The sequence below is a fragment of the Strix aluco genome, chromosome 2 (assembly GCF_031877795.1).
Source record: "Strix aluco isolate bStrAlu1 chromosome 2, bStrAlu1.hap1, whole genome shotgun sequence".
Taxonomy (NCBI): Eukaryota; Metazoa; Chordata; class Aves; order Strigiformes; family Strigidae; genus Strix; species Strix aluco.
The window spans coordinates 70,567,117-70,587,765 of record NC_133932.1 but is presented as its reverse complement, the minus strand read 5'-3'; the positions used below and the strand labels follow the sequence as shown (position 1 = coordinate 70,587,765).

The 20,649-nt window shown below is 43.4% G+C and overlaps 1 protein-coding gene across 1 annotated transcript in view; it reads right to left on the bottom strand.

Moving 5' to 3' along the window:
* Positions 1 to 20,305, bottom strand: part of GAS6 (growth arrest specific 6) — a 42,954-nt gene extending 22,649 nt beyond the window's left edge. Inside the window, exons 1-4 of the mRNA XM_074816921.1 lie at positions 19,972 to 20,305; positions 19,373 to 19,539; positions 5,114 to 5,138; positions 4,247 to 4,309 (exon numbers count right to left, since the gene is read on the bottom strand). Of these exons, the coding sequence (XP_074673022.1) occupies positions 4,247 to 4,309; positions 5,114 to 5,138; positions 19,373 to 19,539; positions 19,972 to 20,041 (325 nt within the window). The 5' untranslated portion in view covers positions 20,042 to 20,305. The remainder of the gene's footprint in view (positions 1 to 4,246; positions 4,310 to 5,113; positions 5,139 to 19,372; positions 19,540 to 19,971) is intronic.
* Between the last annotated feature and the right edge of the window lie 344 nt (positions 20,306 to 20,649).

Below are 20,649 nucleotides of genomic sequence, written 5' to 3'. Positions count from 1 at the left end.
ATTTTTGTTTGCACAGACTGCCTTAGATTTGAATCTCAGTAATCACACACTGGTTGAGGTTGGCAGGCACCTCTGGAGTCCAACCCCACCCCCTGCTCAAGCAGGGCCACCAAAAGCCAGTTGCCCAGGACCATATCCAGACAGCCTTTGAATAGCTTCAAGGACAGAGACTCCACAGCCTCTCTGGGCAACCTGTGCCAGTGCTGGGTCACCCTCACAGTGAAAAAATGTTTCCTGATGTTCAGGTGGAACCTCCTGTGTTTGCCCCGCTGCCTTTTGGACTTGCCTTTTGGACAGCCATTAAGATTGGTGCTATGTTAGAGATAAAAATAAGGCAAAAGCATATGCTCAAATGTTGGATAGTATTTGTGTTTGCTATAGTTATCAAGAAAAAAGGTCAGATTCCTGGGCTGCACTGCACACTGAATTACCTGAAGACTGAAGTTAGATGTACACAGTGTTGCAGGTTATTCAGGTTACCATGGAGTAATAATTTCATATTTCTTTACATTTATCACATGGTACAATATAAAATTTTTTGCCACTCCTTTCTCTGTAGGGTATTTAATTGAGCTTTGGACATAAGACCTGCATAGTGCAAGTTCAAAAACTATGACAAGCATAACGGTCCACTATGCATATGTGTGTAATAAAGATTCCACTGTTCTTCTGAAGAGGGCTAATGGATGCCAGAAATCAGCAGATGATTGGCAATGGCTGTCATTAAATATAGTGGGCTGAATCAAGCAGGACAAAAAAATGAAGCAAAGAAAGGAGCTCTATAAAAGGTCATAACGGATCACAAATCTCCACAACTGAAAGAAATTCCATTTCAAGTTGTGATTTCATCCACCTCTACCAAAACATAGCCAAAACAGTGGTTCCATCCACTCTCTCACTTCAGGTTCTCCTTTGTAACGAGCATGGCTTCAACCTCTAGCTAGGGCTATGCCATTGAGAAGATAAGCAAGGTGTTCCATCATGAACAAGGGAGGAGGGAGCCAGAGGGCTGATTAGGAACAGAGTGTCACTTGGCCAAAGAAATTATGATTTTCAGTATTTCATATCATGCTCAGAAGCTAGTGCCTGAGAAAACTCTACAGGAAAAGCATGGGTACACAATCCTAAGAGCCTCACAGAAATAAACATCCACATGCTGCAAACAAGGCCTAATTATGTTTCCTCCTCGCCACTCCAGCTGTGCAGAGCTGGGGCAAAGCCAGGTAGAGGCCAGGTCACACAAAAGAAAATACAGCTACATGGGCTGTCTGAACACCTCCCGATAAGTCACTGCCCAGTCAACACACTGTTGGAGGTGGAAGAGTCAGGGAAAGAGTTGCCAGGTTAAGGTGGAGATAAGCCACGATGGAGCAGCTCTGATCAGCATGTTTCTTTTCCTAGATAGACCAGAATTAGTATACAGTAAACAGAATGGTTTAGTAAGCCAAGTCTGTTTTTCCGAAGCAGCACAATCTAAGCCTCCCAGACATGGCAGTGTTTTCAAAGCCACTTGATAAGCCAAATAAATCAACAAGGTTATGCGTGACTTCTCTGGTGTATCCTCAAGCTTCTGATTCTTTCTCTCAAACTGGATTCTGATGTGCCTTGAAGAGCCAGATGGAAATAACACTGCCCAGCAGAATATCACCATATCACAACCCTTGGTAAATGGCAGGAATAACCACGGACATTTCTATCACATCAACACTGTGTCAATAGTTTGCTCCTCTTATGAGAGTCTGAGAACATGAGACATAGTCTTATACTCTCCCGGTGGCTTCACAGCTGTGTAATTCTGCCAACTTTGTAGAAGGTTCTCCTGATTTAAATCACTGCAAGAGAACGTGGAGATTTTGTTTCCATTCATTTACATGACAGATTTTAGTAAAGCTTTTAAAAGAAGTGAAGAGCATGACCTTTCTGTGTGCTTTGAACTATGTCTGATAGCACACATATAGCTTCTAAGTGCAGAGAACAGAATTACCAGTTCCATTTTTGAAGTCTGTATGGAAACAAGACTTTACCTAACTACACTGACTGCTGCTTCCAGTTCATTACTCTGTACTGCGAATTTATTTTTTGATATTCACAAAATGGTGCAAATTAAAACTTCATTGGGAAAATGTTAGGTTGCGAAGATTATGACACTCACTATTAAAAAGGAGACACACACGACCTAACAAAAATCCCATTCTGTTTTTTAAGGCCACATGCAGCTTCACTTCCAAAAAATTCTGTAGAGTTTTCCAAACTCTTGCATAACCAAATCCCTAATTCCTATCTGACCTACAGGATCTCTTTCAGAAAAAGATACATATCTGCAGACCAAAGTAAAGGTATCTGTGTATAAGCTAAGCATCTATCTGCAAAGGAGTTTTCTTAAATTCTCATTGCAGTCAGTGGAGATCTGGTCAGTACAATAAACTGAGTCTGTAGAATGATTCAGCTCTCCCCAGAGCACACAGTTTGGTCAGTGGAACCCCTCTAGAACCACTGACTGCAGATTAACTCTCCACTGACTGGGAACACCGCTCATGTAGGCACCTCTGCTGGAAACACCTGCATTTACTTCTCTGAATCCGGAGCTGAATCCTGCCTATAACCCTGATCCAAAGATCTTACAAAACTGAGAATCCTCAAATACACTGCTAACCTGTCTAATCACTGTCACAGTTAAAATTTATACCTTATTTCTAGTTAAACTAGTCTAGTTAATCACCCTCCAGCCCTTAGATTGTGCAATGTCTTTGTATGTCAGATTAAAAGGGCCTTGCACTACCTTGTTTTGAGAGGAGAAAGACGGTTAAGAAACAAAATTTAAATGCATCTTACAGGCACAACGCCACAGAGCTACACAGCCTTTTGGCAGCATCTGTGAAAAATTAAGAGGCACACTGGAATTGGCCAAGTACAAAGCCTGTCATTCTTCCAAGTGCGTTTCAGGCTCCTTCTCTGTTACTTCTCCTGTGAATTGACAATAGCTAGCCAAAACTCAGCCATTTAAAAATATTTTAATATTTTAATGGGGGAAAATATTATAATTTTATTTCCAAACCACTCCATCTGCAATGGGCAAAAGTCCCTGAAACCAATCATCCAGCTTTTATTTTTTTCAGATTTTTTCATCACTACCCTTTAGACTTGCATTTCTAAAACACTGATTAGTTGTTTGGAACAAGGTTCCCAGTTGGTACCACCATTTTCAGCAGAAGCTCCTGCTTCTTTACTGTGCCACACATGTGAGCAAAAGGAAACATTCAGGCTCACGTCCCACTTTGAACCAGCTGGCATACCGCAGCCGACATGGGTACCACAGGTCCAAGAATTCCCAGTTCAGAGGACTCCAACATCCTTAAGTGATACTGCTGCATTACATGATGGCAAGTCTTCACATTCACTTATTAGCCTTGGAATTCACTCTTCAAAAAAGGTTGCTGTAATGCAGTTTATAGACATGAAAGGTCAACTAAATCCTGATCCTGCTTTGGTAGCACTGGTATGAACACATGACTTATCAAAACTTGATCACAATAAGAGACATACATGTGTTTTTCTCCCCATTTGAACTCATCTGCTCCCAGAACATATTTAGAATATTTCTGCAGCTTTATACCTTTAGCACTGCTAAGCTTCAAGAGGGAACTGGAAAGGTATAAGAAGAGTTCATTAAATTCTGACCTTGAGTGTTAGTGATGAACAAATGCCCCTTCTCCCTCTACACAGATATCAATCTGACTTCCAAACTGATTTGAATTTTTGAAGGTTGAAATATTTAAAGCACAGTCATGCAATGTGTGAAACTGATCCCCTTAATGTAAAGAAGTCTGACACAAGCCTGGGTTTGACTTTAAGCTTTTTTAAAGTTTTCTTAACAGGGGTGAGCCAAAGTTAGTGTTCAAGAGAAAAGAAGTGAAAGGCCAAGCATATGTACAACCTTATGGTAAATCCTACTTCTTGTCCCTCTTGCTTCTCAGATTATTCAGACCCTAGGAAACTGGTGGAAAAGAAACATCTTGCATCATAAAATACCAAAGCACTGAAATGTGACAGCCAGGTGGCAATAGGTTATAAAAGGGAAAAGGTCTTGTTTTGCTGCTCAGATGGGACAAGCAATAGGGACTCTCAAGCCTAGAGAATAAGACCAGTATTAAAATACTATCAAAAATGGAGATGGCTGAGCTGGTCCCACTCCTTTAGATAGAATGAGAGAACATTTAACTACAATATACGAAACAAAAATGCTTACTATGAACGCATGTAAGGAAATCTGGACTTCTTGTATACGGCGACCCATATTTCTGAATACAAGCTGAAGAACAGAAAATGAAATTGTTATTATTATAATGATGACACGGCAGCTGTTCAAAGTATGTAAAATGATACCTGGCCTACTTATTCATTAAGTAAGGCTTTGGAGGGTGGATGCAAAATCTATGTAATATTATAATCTCCCAGATGCCTTAAAATTCTTGAGTTCATTAACATTTTTTAGCTCTGATGTACAGTAGAGTTATAAGCCATCTGAAGAGGCTGATCACTTAACCAGATGCTACTATGATTCTAAAAGGATGTTAGTAGCTACTCAAATTTGACCTACTAAATCTCTTTTAAGAAATCTAAAAAGCACATGGAGTTTTCGCAAACTGTTGGCATTTGTGATCTTAAGTCCTACACATTAAACACAAATAGAAAACAATATGTCATGACTATGATACAGTCAATAGAATAAGCCAGTGGTTCAACTGGTAAAAGAAGTTATTTTTTTAAAAAAAATAAGGAGATTAGTTAATAGCGAACTTAATTAAAAAGGGAAAAGGTAGAAGACTTCAAATTATTTCCTAATGCTGCAAGCTACAGACATAAATTCAACATCAACATTTTAACATGCAGAAAACACATAAAGGATCTCTGTATGCAAATCTATACATAAGTAAAAAACACACCTCAAAATCACATAAGGAATGTACAGTTTGTCTTAAAAGTTAGCAATGCATATTTATTGCAATCAGATTTCCATCACTTTCCTTAGCAGAGACTTCAGCTGTGACAAGCTCCAGTGTTAGGCACCACATACCAGCACTGCCACAAAGTGAAAGTAAAAGCTGCAACTCACCCAAGTATTTCGGGTAAAAATATTCCTGTAGGAGGGAAAAAAAAAAAAAAAGCAAAGATTTATTGAATAATATTTGCTTCTATTGTCATAGTATTTAAGAGTTATTGTTAGTTTGGTGGTCTTGCATGGCTGTTGTTTAACATGATCCAAACACCAACATCCTAATTTCTTCTTATTCAGAGCCAGAAGAAGCACAGTATCATACATGCATTTTGTCTTTTGAAAAGGAAAGAAACATTAGTTCCAGTCTCAGGGTATTTTTTGACAACAGCTGACCTAGTGAGAGTGACTGAGCACGAAGCCACTTACCCAGTATCCAAGAGGAAAAGGTGCTGATGATGGCCTGAGGTAGGGGAAGAAAGAGGAATCTAGAGACAAAGCCCCAGCAGGAAGGTACAGAATCATTTAGTCACCCACCTTGAAGGCTCTTGGCTGATGCAGAACACGGGCGGTACCCTAACACCACAACCACTAAAATAAAGTGTATCTTTTGCTCTTACAATGAGCACCCCACCACTGTAACAGCACCCATTGCCATACCACTCACTCCATCACATCGTGGAGATGGTCTGCTCAAGGAAGGGAATAATGAAAAATTGCAAGTGAGGGGAAAGTGGACATTCATTAATCTAAAACCAGACCACAAAAGGCATTCCCACTCCTCTGGTGGTACACAGCCATGCGTTACTGTTCCCTACCTCATGTCAACAGTGTTGCCATACATTGAGAGGAGCAGATTGCTGATGTGATGTGGCTCTAACCTTGCAGGTTAAAAAAATATTCAGCCTGGTGAGGTCTTGCCAGTCACATGATTGCTTGCACCAACACAGAGGAACAGCAGGAAAGTGCAGCTGTGTGCAGGGAAGGGTGGGAGATTGGCCTAAGCTGATCATTAAACCACATTCTTAAAAAAATACCAGAATTCCTGGCCAGGAAAAAGCATTTCTTTCCAACTTCATACTGGATTTCATAACATATAAGTCACTAGTTCAAGTGCTGTTAAAATTGTAATTGGGGTGTGCAATGAGGGAAAACTTGTGGATTGAATCAGTGCTTAATTTTTTTTGTTAAAATAAAGCATTTCTCAGCTAATTATGAAAGCATATGCATAGTATAATTCTCTTTCATACAACATGAGCAATTTTCATATAACACTATCTGCCATGAGATCGGGACAGTAAATATCTTGTATTCTACAAAATTAATTTGGTCTATGCAATGTGGAAGATAAGAAACTTTTTTATTTTCTCCTCTTATTACAGATGTTTGGATAAGCTCATGCATATATACAGGCATGTACAAACAACAGAGACAGGCACACACAGTGATTCAATCTGACCTGGACAGTCTAATGCAATCAATTTCATTGTTGTCATTCACCACCAAAATCAATTGTTTTCTGGCAAATATGCTTCAGTTACTGAAATACACCATATAACTATTCAGCCTAAATCATGGGAGCATCAATAAAGAAGTAGAAGTAGTTTACACTGATTCTAGTTTTCAATTCTGACATGAGGGTAATAGGCTTGGCATCTTTTGGGGTTCAGCTTTGTAGTATCTCTTCGGGTTAATGAACCGAGTGAGGAGCTCAGAACTTACCATGGTCCCCTCTCCCTCTTATTTTTTATTAAGGTTTAGTTTTGGAAAAGAGAAGTGAGAAAAATACAGTCAAAATAAAAGTAAATCTAAGCAGTCTAAGTATTCAGATAAGTGCCCAGCTGTGCTATAACCACAAACTGAACTTCAGCCAGCACTCGAGGAGAAGATGATAGTGGCATGTGATGAAATATTCCAAACATGTTTTTCATTATTTCCCCTTTATTCAAAATACGTCACAAGAATGCGCAGATGTGTTTAACCACCAACAGGATAATCCAGACACTGGCAAGAACAACTTTTTCTGCACTCACAGGACAAGAAATAGGAGCTTTCACATTCATGGCCACCAGCCTAATTGCTCCAAGTCAGTGACGGCAAAGGCATAAAACTTCATTTTCTCCTTGACATCTGATGAATGAGTTGAGTGCTAGAAAAGTTGTATAAAGTTTACTTTTGAATGAAGAATTAAGGTAAGTTATTTTCATTGCACAAATAACCTTCCAAATGCAAACTGACTGTATATTGATTCAATGCCAGTTGAACAGTGGAAGAGTGAAACTCCAAGACACTGTACTACCACCAGCTTCATTTTACAAGGTATGTAACAGAGGTAAGTGATTTAAACAGGAGGCTATTAATAGAAATTTAATCCTTCTTTCCCTATCTTCTTCATTCGCTTATGTTATACAAAACTACTTGCCAATCAGTAGCACTTCACCAATTCTACAGGACCTGCAGATAATACCACTATAAAATAAAGCAATGTGATCACAGGTTCTAACATTACTCATTCTTGCATGATTAACTTTTCATTTTTCTCTGTAATCAATTTTCCTTACAACAGGCTTTCCATTTCCATTCAGCCAAATGATTATTCAAGAATGAAGGACAAATGATCTTCCACCTTGAGAAAAGGAACTTGCTTAAACTGAAAGTAGCAGTCCCTTTTTAAAAAACACTGAGGAGAAGTTTTCCCAGTTAAAAATTCAGGTTGTGCCTAACCTGCACAGAAAGTCAGCCAGACATGCATTATTCCTCGTGTGAGCGCTCAACTCCACAATGCCTTTTCAGTCTTTTGTGCTATATTAAGTCTTAATGACCCACAGATGTCAGGGTAGATGAAAACCCTATACAGGGTCAGGTCCCTGTTAAAAGTCTGAGACTCATCTTTCCTCCACCAGAAGTCTTCAAATGTATTTTCAGGATCCAACAAAAATGCCAAGAGAAATGCTTTGAGGTTTGATAAGAAGGAGTTAGCAAAGACTTTCTGTTACTACTTTGCTGATTTCTCGACTAGTCATCTTCAGTTTCAGGCTCAACAAACATCTCACCATCCAGAAAGCCACCCAGTATTCACCAGATCAAAATGCAGGAGGTGATTTAACTGTAACCACTGTGGTAGCAAAAGTCACCATAGAATTACAGCAAGTGTTAAATTTTCATTTTGAACTCTGCTAAAAGAAGTCGACATTTAAATGTTGTCAGCCCTTCTGCTTTGGAGTTGCTTTCCTAATTAGTGATGAAAATAAAAGCAGGAGCAATGGGCTTTTTTAATAAAAAGCTATAAACAGATACCTGTTGGACATAAACATCCTCTGGACAGGCTGTTGTGCCAATGCTGACCTCACCAAGCTTTCTGACCAATCTGTCCAGTAGGAAGGTCCCAGTGCATGCAGGAGGAAGACAATACCTTGCAGAGGCACCAACCTCCACAAGAGACCAACCTTCACAAATGTAGTTTCAACAGTTCCAACCTCTGTGCCTGCTCCTACCAAGAAAACCTTAATGTATTTCCACTCCTCCTTTCTGTGACCCCATACACCTTCTGTCTGTCTGCTTCCCACTATCAACCAGTATGACTGGGATGCCAGAAGCTTCAAGGGCCTGGCACCAGGACACCTGCAGCCTCAGACCAGCACGTAGGATGAGTTACACACCATGTGTCATGTGCCACCAGAAGTACAGCTCAGCAGACACCTCATGTAAAGAGGGAGAAATAGGAGAGACTGGGAAGTGCCTCACATCTACAATGAAGTGGAAAGTACGGCATGAGGCTGGTCCCTCTGGGTAGGTCCTAGCTTGCTTATTTCAGCTCAGTTCAAAAGACCTTTCCCTTGCTGTCCAAGAGACAGAGCTGTGCTTTAACAGAAAAGATTTAAGCTCTACAGCCCCCACCCCTTTCACATGAACACATGTACACGCTAGAAACAAATCTTTCAATGCATTAAACACAACTGTTGGTTTCCACAACAGTAGTGCAAGACCTAAGAGTGCATGTTTTTATTTCAGGGTAGAGTGACTCAAACACTTTTTCATGGGGTTAAGAAGTTCCTCTCCCACCTACATCCAGAGCTTATTCCTACCCTTATAACACAGCCACTATAACACTTAGTCTGGATATCTAAAATGAAAGGAGAGCATAAGTTTAAAAGTGTCCTCAAAAGAAAATCAACTCAAACACCCCCTTCAAAACTCAAGGTTGCTAATTTTTATATTTGTTTGTTCTTCCAAATGTTAATGGTTGCAGTGAAATAGTTAAGAATAGTTTCTGCGGAGCCACCCCTATAATACCTTGCATTGAAACAACGGAGGAGAACAGCAACGTGGAGGTAATAATGCATAGCAGGGCTGTGGAGTCAAAGGGGCAGAAGTACCTATGTCAGCTTCCCTGCCAAAGGAAACCCACAGTGTGACTGGGGTCACCATCTATTTTCAACTCTATGGCCAAACTCTCACATAGTGACAAAATCCAAAAGTTAGTGAAATTATACTGGGTATGCAGTAGTCCTGCTGCATTTTTAGAGAAGATGGAAGAACACCAAATCAGAACAGGCGTTAACATGAGTCACTGTATAAAAATAGCCCTTCTGAAAACATAACAATGACCCTGTCTACACCAGGAAAATGTTCTCACTGTTGCTTAAAGTAACTGGCAACACTGGAAATCTCAGCCAAAAGGGCCTGCCAGCTGCTTCTGTTTCTTTTGCTGGAGTACTAGGTCAGGTAAGCCTGATCAGCACTGAATCTAATCATGTTTGAGCTGCAGTGACAGCAGATAGAAGATGCAGTTTACAGAAGAACCATTCATGTTCCTGGCTAACTGGCTCTCGATGGCCCTGCTTGAGCAGAGGGGCTGGACCAGATGACCTCCAGAGGTGCCCTCCAACCTCAACCACCCTGTGATTCTGTGGTTGTGTGACTGCAGCACTGCTAACACTGGAGGATCTCACAGACTTGTGTTAGGAATGGTAATTTCTAAAAAGCATTTTCTTAGTTACCTAGCTACCCCTTACAGAGCAGCAACAACTCCCACATTATACCCTTTTCTCATTTCCATATAATGGTTCTCCCTTTTCCTCTTGTCTTCAGAACTGAATGTTTGTCTTGGGCATGGTCTGACCTCCTCATTTATAAATGCACTTCATGTTTCCACACAGCAGGCCTGCACTATCCTTGCAAAGAAATGGCTGCTACCAACCATAACTGGCTATAACTTAGTGTTTGACAGTTGTTTCACTGTTACAAGCTGAGAATGCAAATCTCATTAATGCTCAAGAGCTCTCTACATTTTTTAAAACTCAGCCCTAGGCTTTTGATGCATAGCAAATCTCAAGCCGAAGGATTAGGCCTCCCCCTTTCCAATGTAATTAAACAGTCCTGCAATTCAGAATTTTAAATATGTAGAACTTACAGAAGTTATCAAATTGTTGAGTGTTGCTTTCACAAGCTTTCCTTCTCATTGTGAAGAACCCTACACTCAGCCAGGTTAGTTTGCTTCCTATTTTGCTTTGGGGCGATCTACATTCTCCATGCAAGGGACAAAGAGAATTTCTCTCAATTTGGCAAGTGAGACTTTATAGAAGCAAGGAGGTCATGCTACAGTCCAAAAGCAGCCCCCACATCTCATGTCCTACCACCAAAGTTACAGCTGCTTAGGGTAGCTTTTACATCTCATGTCCATTTGCAAAGTATCCACTTCACATTGTCCAGCTATTCTGTTGCACAAAGACTGTGATTGCCCCTTCCACTGAGTTGTTGATCTTCCCGAACAAGAAACATTCAAGACCACCCCCGCCAGCATCACCCATTTGGTAGAGACTAGGCATCTTTGCAGAATCCCGAAGGCTGGAAACAAAAAACTTCTATTGTCATAGATGGGTTCTATGGTTTCTCTTCTGAGGGGCAGGACTATTTCCCAACAGCTTACTGAGGTGCCACTTCAGCAAAAAATGTTTTTCTGCAATGAGTAAAAACCCATCAATGATGAGAATACACGAGTATAGGAAAAAAAAGTAATGAAAGGAAAGAAAAGAAGAAAAAAAAAGTTCCTGTATGTCACAGCCAAGCAAAACACAGATATTTTACATTTGTGAAGATGTAAGGGGCACAGAGAGATGATTTCTATATGCAGTCTGAGACAGGGTTTGACTGGACAGTAACAGTGTGAAACGGATGTCACTAGTGCCAAGGGCCAAGTATTCCAAGAAAACTAAGTCATAGAGCGATTCCAATGAGTTTGTGCTTTTAAGTTACTCTTAATGCAATCCAGTCACAAATACCTTGAGGTTTCCTCCTCTGCTTCGGGACTGAAAGGCTACTTTCCCTCCAGCTGTATTGATATGCACTTTGAAAAGAGGATCTCAATTTGACAACAGATCTTCACTTGGTGTTGCTTGTTTGAATCCTTACTTGTTGCAACAGTTACAATATTTGTATGTGTGTATGTATTTGTAACGCTCACTTAGAAACTTCAGACAAACTAAGCAACCTGGGATCTAACAAAACACCTAGCATAAGTAAAAGGCTGTCTCCCCTCAACATCTTGTATTGTGTCATTACTCTGCAATTATTTAAGCCATATAGAACAGATTATATATGCCATCCAACATGATTTAAAAGTTTGTGATCTCTCTTATAGTCTCTGTAACATTTTATCCACTCAAGAAAAGAAATACTGTATTCTCCCCCTTCCTGTAATCTAATGATATTTTTTCTGAGGATTTTGCTTACCTGCAGAGGCTGCAACTCAGTGTTCAGCCACTTTAAAGCATCGCTGGATTTGGCCTCAGAGGGGACAGGCAAGCAAGGAATAGGGAAGTGACATCTGAGACAACACTAGGCCCTTGTGACAGAATCTGGTCTCATACTTCCCTGTTCATTATTTTAATAACTAAGTAACTTTTGATTTTCTGTTCCTGTCCTAAGTGTTTTCTGGACTTGAGCTACAACTTCCTGCTCCAGGAATTGGCCACATGTCTTAGCTCTCCAGATGCACATGATATGGTACAGTGCAAGAATGACCCATTCTCCTTTGACCTCCTCATTTATGCACCCTTCTGTTCTGGCAGGTGTGCAGAGTGAAGACAACACTTGTCCCCCTCCCTGGGTATCCTCCTTACTTTCCAACTGTGCTCTTCCTCTGGGTCCCACTGCTGATGCTCAAAGCAACAGGAAGAAAACCCAAAACAATAAATAAGGAAACTTCCTCACAGTCATGTGCATGTGTGAGCAGCCTCTAGAAAAGCCAGTCATAACAAAACAGTGATGAAGGTCCAGATACGGAAGGGAGACCTGCTGAAAAACTTCAGATTCTCCAAGTCTTGGTTGTTCATTCACTTCTTTGACAGCATGAGCTGTGACAACTCTTTCTGCTTCTCCTCTGGCACCTGGCCTTCCCATCCTAAACCACTGCTGTCCCTTCCACTGTGTTGGTGCAACCCTTTGTGAAGCTGTGTGGTAAACTGGACTGGGGAACTGATCCACCTGCAAAAATGATCATTTTTCTCTCCAGACTAATTTTCTTTATATCGGTTACTTAAATCGGTCCATGCAGTTGCACAAATTGCTGTGCAGGAAGGGTGAACAGAATAGGCATGGGGGTTGCTTACTCCAATTAGATCAGCTGAGCTTCCAGATATGAAACCAAAGCCTGAAAAGTGATGTGAGTGGAGGAGAATTAAACCTCCCTGCTATGTTCCTTCTCAGTTTCTTCTAAATCTCCAATGACGGTTGCATCCTTGTTCTTCATACTTATTGGAAAGTAATTGCTTGTAATTCACTAAACTCACTTAGAGTTTGGAGCACACATGAACCATAACTGCCAATTTATACAGATTCAGTGTTTCTTTTACCTGATTCTTATGCAGCTGCACTAACAAACTGTATTAATTCCTAATAAGCTGCTCCTTTTTTTTTTTTTTTTCAGTTTAAAAAGAAAATTAAATCAGCCCATGGCCACAAAATTGTTTTCTTCATTTTTTAATTGCCTTTTCCCCTTCTCACATTTTTATTAAAAGCTATTATATTCCTCTAAAAAACTGACTTACCCTAACTTTATCTGATTTTTCCATTATCTTCCTTCTTGACCCAAACCTTTATAATCCCCCTGCTTCAATTTACCGTTCTTAACATCCTTTTCCATCCTGTCTTCAAACAGCCCCTCAGTGTAATATTAGCCACTTTTGTCTTCTCTTGTTCCTTCCCTCCTGCTGCACAGGAGGTTTAGCGTGTAGTACTTTTGTGATGTAGTGTTTCAGTATTTACTATTCTGAACTTCTGGGCTAAACTCACACGAGTGGAAACAGATAAAGATCAGGTAGGCATGAGTCCAGCAGAGTTGACGGAGCTGTGTCTGCTTCCACCAACAGCAAACTTTGCTCACCCTTCTCAATAACTTTTGATAAAGCAGCATTTAGCTAAAAAGTGTATGACCTGCCTTCTAAGGCAGGCAGGAGTAGTTTTGTCACCCTCCTGCTACTGAACTCCACCACCACAAACAAATGGTGTGTCTGTACCTCCAAGTAGATAGATGCATCCTGCTCCACAGTCCCAACTTGTTTGCCTTGCAGATCACTTAGACCCACTGGATTTTGGTACAATGCTCTCCCCTCCTGTGTTTCCTTTACAAGAAGCTACAGGGAGAAGGAAGAAAGGGAAGGGAGAACACCTGGTGGACACCTAGATCTCATCCCAGCAGAGAGCTGGGATGCCACTGTGGCATATACCTGGGCACCCAAACTTTTCTACTTCCTTCTTCTCTCCTTCAATCCATTCCTGGACAAAATTCTAAATGTCCCCATATTTTCTTTCTCAAAATCTATTAAGCAGGTACTACTGTGCCTGGGAATCCATTCTTCCATATACTGAGTCCAAGTAGGTTAAACCATCAACACAGAGTTTTCCGGTAACTCTTTCCCTTGCTCATATGAATTCTGCACCAACAAGAAGAGATATGGAAGCTATAAATCTAGCCCTTCCTCCACACTCTGCCAAAATGCCATAATAAATCAGTATATTGAGAAGAATTTTCACAGCAAATAAAACCAGATTTTTGCCTGGATCTAGAAAGGAATATTCTATACAGGGCTGATGACATCTGTACTTAAAGATGGTATCAGTATTTTTCATGTCTAGACTACTCAACATTCACTAAATTACTCAAAGAAATTTAACACTGCTTAACTCCCCCAGTAACTCCTTTCTTCCCCCTACATGCCTTCATACTTTCCTGATTAGTATTTACAAATGTGTATCTACCTTGCTATTCTTAGGAATAAGACCTAATATTGTCTGTGAAGCACCCCTCCTAAAAGATCAGAGTAAAGTTGGGATGACTCTAGTCCATGCATGCAGCTCATCTGTGTTATCATGACCATGTCACGTAATGGAACAAATAAAGAAATAAAACCAATGAGCCAATAACACCTCGAAAACCAACCAAACTGACCATTATCACATCCTCCACATTGCTTCATCTGTATTTCAGCTTCTTGAGAATCCCAGCATAGCAGAAAGAATGCTGACATTGCTGGATGTTTTGTTAGGATCAGTAATTTTCAAGACATGACTGTAAAAAGTCCCGAAAAGCCTGTGATGGTCTCACTGCTGCCCTTGCCATGAGTGGGAGACTGGACTAGATGAGTGAGCCATAGACCTCTTCAGTCCCTGTCAGCCCAAGTTACCTTGATTCGCTGCCAGTCATTTGTGTATCTGACAAGCCATAGATTTTAATAGCAGTTTGGATACAAGTCCCTCAAAAAGTGGGAGAACTTTTCATGTGCCTGCCTGTGAATCAGCTGTTCATTCTGCACACATATGAGAACCAGCTGGCTTTCCAAGGTACTCTATTGAGGGACAAATCCATAAACAGTAAACACAGATGGCCAGGCTGACCTACATCAGCGTTTCTGGTGGGCCTAACACCTTTCAAAGTCTTCAGCACAGCGATTTCAATGGTGACCTGCAGGAAGACCAGTGGTTCTTCAACAGTAACAACAGCAAGCAAGATGTGCAGTGACAGATGCTGTACTGATAAACTATGGTACCAAATGATAAGAGGTTGCATTTGGACACCTTCCCTAAGCTGAGCCATTCAAAACAGAAAAACTCCTTGCCCAAGGATACTTTTTTGCTGTGTTTATTCTTTAACGAAATCCAACATTTCCAAGAACACCAGCAACTACACTCCCTTCTGCCCTTTGTTTTACATGCTTGGACGACCACATTTTTAGAGCAGATCAACCAAATTCCAGAGCAGTTTATCAGTCAGTTAACAAGCTGTAATACCTTGACTGCATACCAAGGTCAAATATTTCTGCAGTACTGCTTTTTATAAGGCCTCATCAACATTTTAAATAAGATAACATCCTTATCTCTATATCCAAGATATTTTGCAACTTCATTCCATCTATCAAACTTAGCACATCTTTTTAATGTTTTAATGTTTCATTTAGAAACAGTCCTCACACCTCCCATGAACATGTTTTCCATCCTTATTTTTTCCCACCATGTTATCTTTTCATTTTTCTGTTTGGTACCTCTAGCATAAATGAAATTATAAAACAGGAACCATCCCAGAATTCTGCAATAACATCTAAGGATGTTATGATCAGCTTCATGAAAAAGGTAGGCTGCAAGACTCCTTAATCCAGACTCACACTTGTTTTTACCATGTATAGTCATACAAATGGCACAGACTGAGTTTTGTTCTGCCTCCTAAAAAAAAACCCTAATCTAAAAATGTTTCAGTTGATCTTCCTTCCTCCAGTCTGGGTGAGCTGATATTTATATTTATATTTTCCGTAACATAAAAGACAAAAGCTGCACTGGCCTGCAAATGAATGGCTATTTAGCCCTGCCTAATACACTATTCTTAGCAGCTGATGTAAGTAATCACACATGTGGCAACACCCACATTCAGGTTTCAGAGAATGTGTATCTTCTGCTGACTGCCTGCAGATGTTGCTTTGGAAAGCTGATCACTGAAACAATGGAAGGCATGGAAAAAGGGTCCTCTGATACAGGTACACGAGGTTTCATTTCTGTTTACTGGTCTGTCCAGTAAATAGGTATCTTTCGGTGAAATGTTATTCTTGGCTAGATGTTGTAATTGGCTGGATCGAGTTATGGTTTTGCCTGGGAACCATCACGCAAGCTACGCTACAGCCTTGCTTCATCATACCTGAACCTCTGGAGCTGTCTGACTGAATCAGTTAATGCAATTTCCTATCACATCTTTAAGTCATAGGTCTTGAAATTAGGCCTTGAGATTCTCTTCACACAAGCATAGGAGAGTTAAAAGAATGCAAGGTCTGTAAGGAAGACTCAAACATTTCATTAGCTCGACTGATGGGCGGGACAGGGAAGAGAGACAACAGTTTTGTGCTCACATTGCAAGCCTTTCTTGAGGTTGAATGGGGAAGCTGCAAGCTATTAACTGATCTCAAACTAACCTTCAGTTGTCAAGGCTGTAAGACCATTGCTCCCATGGGACAGTAAACAGCCAAATGCCTACATTCATCCTCATCTGGTGCTTTGAAGCATAAAACCTGGGAGATGCAACAGCACAGATCAGCAGTGCATTGATGCATTCCTCATGGCTTGCCTACTACAAGGCTAGCTGTAGGGCTCAGCGCGGGGCAAAAAGCGCTGTAGCTGTTTCTTTCTGCTACGACCTGAGTAGTTAGTCCCTGTGACCAGGTTCAGTAGGCAGAGACAAAAATTTCAGCCTTCCTAAACTACAAGGAATCATCAGCTGCCAACACCAATCTGCATGTTTCCCTGGTCAATAAAAAGTCCTCACTTTGCCAGCGTGGATCAGCTGCAGCTTGCCAATACACTGAAGCGTGACTGCAGTTACTGCAATTCCTCAAACTGCTAGGCGTTGTTTATAAACAGTTTTCATCTTTCCTGAGTCAACTCTGTCTCAGTTAGCTTCCTTCTTCTGTCAGTCACCAGGACAGGATGTACAACGCAGCATCAGTGAAATGACAGCATGATAACTTCCTAGTGTTTAAGAAACACTTCCATTACCTCAGGTGCATATTAATACTCCGTCCATCAAATCCACAGATATTGCCGGAGGAGTAGTCACCTATGCCTTACAGAGCACTGAAGGCTTCCAGTGTGTAGAGTAATAACAGCCTGCATACATGACCTCTCCCACCATGCATTAGAAAACTGCTACTGAACAGCAGCTGCTGCCTTCACGTCACACGCTAATTGCAAAATGGATAGGAAGGGACATAAATCCCCCTGACAGGCAGTGACACACTTGCTTCACAGTCAAATTGAAACAAAGTAACAGCAAGGAGTAGGACATACAGCACCATAACAAGCAAGTTCACAGCTCTTGGGAGGTTTGTGTCTCAGAAAAGGTAGGACCTTATGTCACTGCAGACCTAAAAGTATTATAAAATACACTACTTTGCTGTAGAAGTGCATGCAAAATAAGCAAGGGGGCACAGACACTAGAAGCTCATCTAGCCTTAGTGCTATTTCTTCAGAGGTTTCAGAACTAGAGAGAGACCTAGCAGCGGTAACGAAGGAAATGCACCAAAAAGACCAAAATCATTTGCAGTGACAGAAAGTTTGCGTTGTCCTGCACAACACGCTTAAATGGCATGACTGGATCTTAGAGAATTTATATTACACATTGAGAAGATTTTAAACCAAAATGATTTCACTGTTTTCATTATAGTAGGAGAACTACGTATTTTTTCCAATAAACAAAGTAAGTACCGAATATTGTTAAAAACTGATACATCTACACAGTCGACCACCCTCTAAACTAATCTATCAATGCATAGCTTTTGGCTACCTTCTTGGAGAAGCCAGTCAGCAAAACTGGTGACCTCAGATCACCTTTTTTCCAGAACATTACAAAATCACATTTGGGATAATTTTCCTGCATTTGCTGCTATATGGTGAATATTTATACTGACCTTAAAGTCACGTTATTCAACTTGAATATGGAAATAGTTGTGCCAGCCACTCTCACCACATTACAGTTATCCATATTGTGTATTAGCTCAGTTTTCCAGGACAGAAGCAAACACTGCTGCATGCAGATGTGCCTACACGTGCACACAAAATGTGTACCGTTAAATGCTGCCTGGGCAAGTGCTCCATATTAAGCTCTAAATTAAACACTGTCAAAAAGAAAAGCCAGCATCACAATGTTTTTGCTGTGCTTACTACTGCCTTGTGTCAACAAGCTACTGCACTGTATATCCAGTGCTGAGCCTGCTAATGAAGCACACATGTCAAGACTTGCCTGACTGAAGCATAAAACATCTCCTCAGATGAGTCCCTCCCTTGCCTGTGGTGTGTCTGTGTACTCACACACACACACACACACACACACACACACACTCTCTCTCTCTCTCTCTCTCTCTCTCTCTCTCTCTCGCTCTCGCTCTCTCGCTCTCTCGCTCTCTCGCTCTCTCCCTCCCCTATCTTCTCCCTAGAGCATCATACCATTAACAGGAACACGCTGTGCAGTATCAAGCTTCAGTTTGAAGAAAATCCACTTCTCACTGCTAAATCAATGCCAGCTAATCTCTGAAATGAGAACAGCCTATCCAAAACAGCATAGAGAGGAGGTGTCAAGTAATTGGAAGAGTAAGCCAAGCTTAGTAAAGCAACGCAACCGCAGCCACATGCTGTCCAAAGTGAGAAGGCTGAAGTGACAGTCAGCCTTGAGAAGGCTGGAGAAGTCAGCCCCGCATGCGGTGTGCAGGCTGTAACTGTGTGAATCCACACTTCGCGTTGGAAGTACCACATTCCCATACACGTGCTCTCCTGCTGTTGTCATGACAGGTCCCAAACCTACCGATTCCAAAATGCTGACTAAGCTGAATATGGCCCAAAAGGATTCAAGGTGTTTATGACATACTTCTTCTGAGAAACCCCTATTCTGACATATGCCGCAACATTTTAAATACAGCTGGGATGGGAGGCTGAAGGGAAGAGGGATGCTAAGGTGTCCCGACGGGGGAGCCATAGCATTATGTCGCACTGGTCTTGCCTCATGGGTTCCCACCACCGGTGACCAGGGCCCTGCCGCTCTCTGGAGACGGCAGCCATGCCAGCAGGCGCCAGGACGGGCTGCTCACCCGGCCATCTTCACCGGGGCATTTCTAACGGGACAGCACGGCCACCGTGCATCCCGGCACCGGCATGGCCCCTGCGCAGGCTGCGCCGTAATTACGCCGTGTGGCTTCCAGTCGTTCACCTAATGGCTCTGGTTCCCCTTCCTCCTCTTCCTCCTCCCAGCGGCTTCCCCGGCTGTGCAGGGGTGGGTGGATGGTGGAGGGAGGGAGGGAGGGCAGAGCCTCACAACCCACCCAAATCTCCGCGGCGGCTCGGCGCCCTTACCGTCTCGGGGTCGTTCTCAAACACCTCCCGGGCCTCCTCCTTGCTGCAGTGCTCCTCCACGCACTCCCTCTCCAGGTGCCCTTGCTTGGTCTCCTCGAAGATCTGGTAGGCTCGCCGGTGCCGCTGCCGCAGGAACTGGGCAGCCTCCGGGGCGCGGAGCAGCACGGCTGGGCCGCCGGGCGCCGGGACGGCGGCGGGGGGCGAGGAGGAGGAGGAGGAGAGGAGCAGGAGGAAGGAGAGGCAGCCGTGAACAGCTGAGCCCGCCTGGCCGCCCACAACACACACACACACCCCCACCCCACGCACACCAAACCGCCCCGCCGTGGGGCATTAAGCCCCCCGCTCCCTGCCCGACGTCCCGCCCGTGGGTACCGCGGCCCCTCACGCCGGCGACCCAGCGGCCGCCGCACCGGCATCCCCCGCCGCAACCGCCGCCGTGAAGCCGCGCATCCCCCCCGCCCCCCGCCCCGAAACACCCCAGGGCCAGCACCTCCCGCACCCCCGCGCACATACGGGGCGGGGGGGGCGGGGGGGGATGCTGGGCGGCGTGTGCGGAGGGACGGACCCCCCCAAACATCCCCCCTTGCCGCAATACTCACTCTGCGAGGAGTCCGCCGCCAGCAGGACGAGCAGCAGGACGGCCCCGAGGGGCGCCGCGGGATGCGGCATGATGCGGCGGCGGCGGCTGGGGCCGGGCCGGGCGAGGAGCGGGCGCGGAGCGGAGCGGAGCGGAGCGGGGCGGGAGGCGGCGCGGAGCGGGGAGCGAGCGCGCTGCTGCTGCGGGAGCGCGGCGCCGGGGAGCCCAGCAGGGGAGCCGGGGAGCCGCTCGCCCGCCCTACCCAATCGCTCGCCAAGTCGCCGCCGAGCCGCGGCGCAGGGACACACCTCGCGGCGGGGCCAGCGGCCCGGCCCCGCGTTACCTGCCCGGGCGCTGGGGAACGGCCCTGCCCGGCCGCGGGGGGGATCTGGGGGCAGGCGGGCGGGGCCCGGGCGGCCGGCGGGGAGGCGGTGCGGTGCCGCGGGGGCTCGGCGCTACCGAGGGAGAAGCGGGCACCAAACCCAGCCCAGTCCTGCCTCAAATGAGAAACCTGCGTTCTCCCCATACCCCGGGACGTATTTTCTTCGCAACTAAATTTTCAGGTTATTCCAGTATTTTAGGATAAACTCCTCAGGAAACGGGATGGATGTGGCTTACAGCAATATGTTGCAAGCCGTCCTTTACTGCCCCTTGTCCGTCCGTAGTTACACAGGACACGTCCGACGTGGGAAACCCTGTT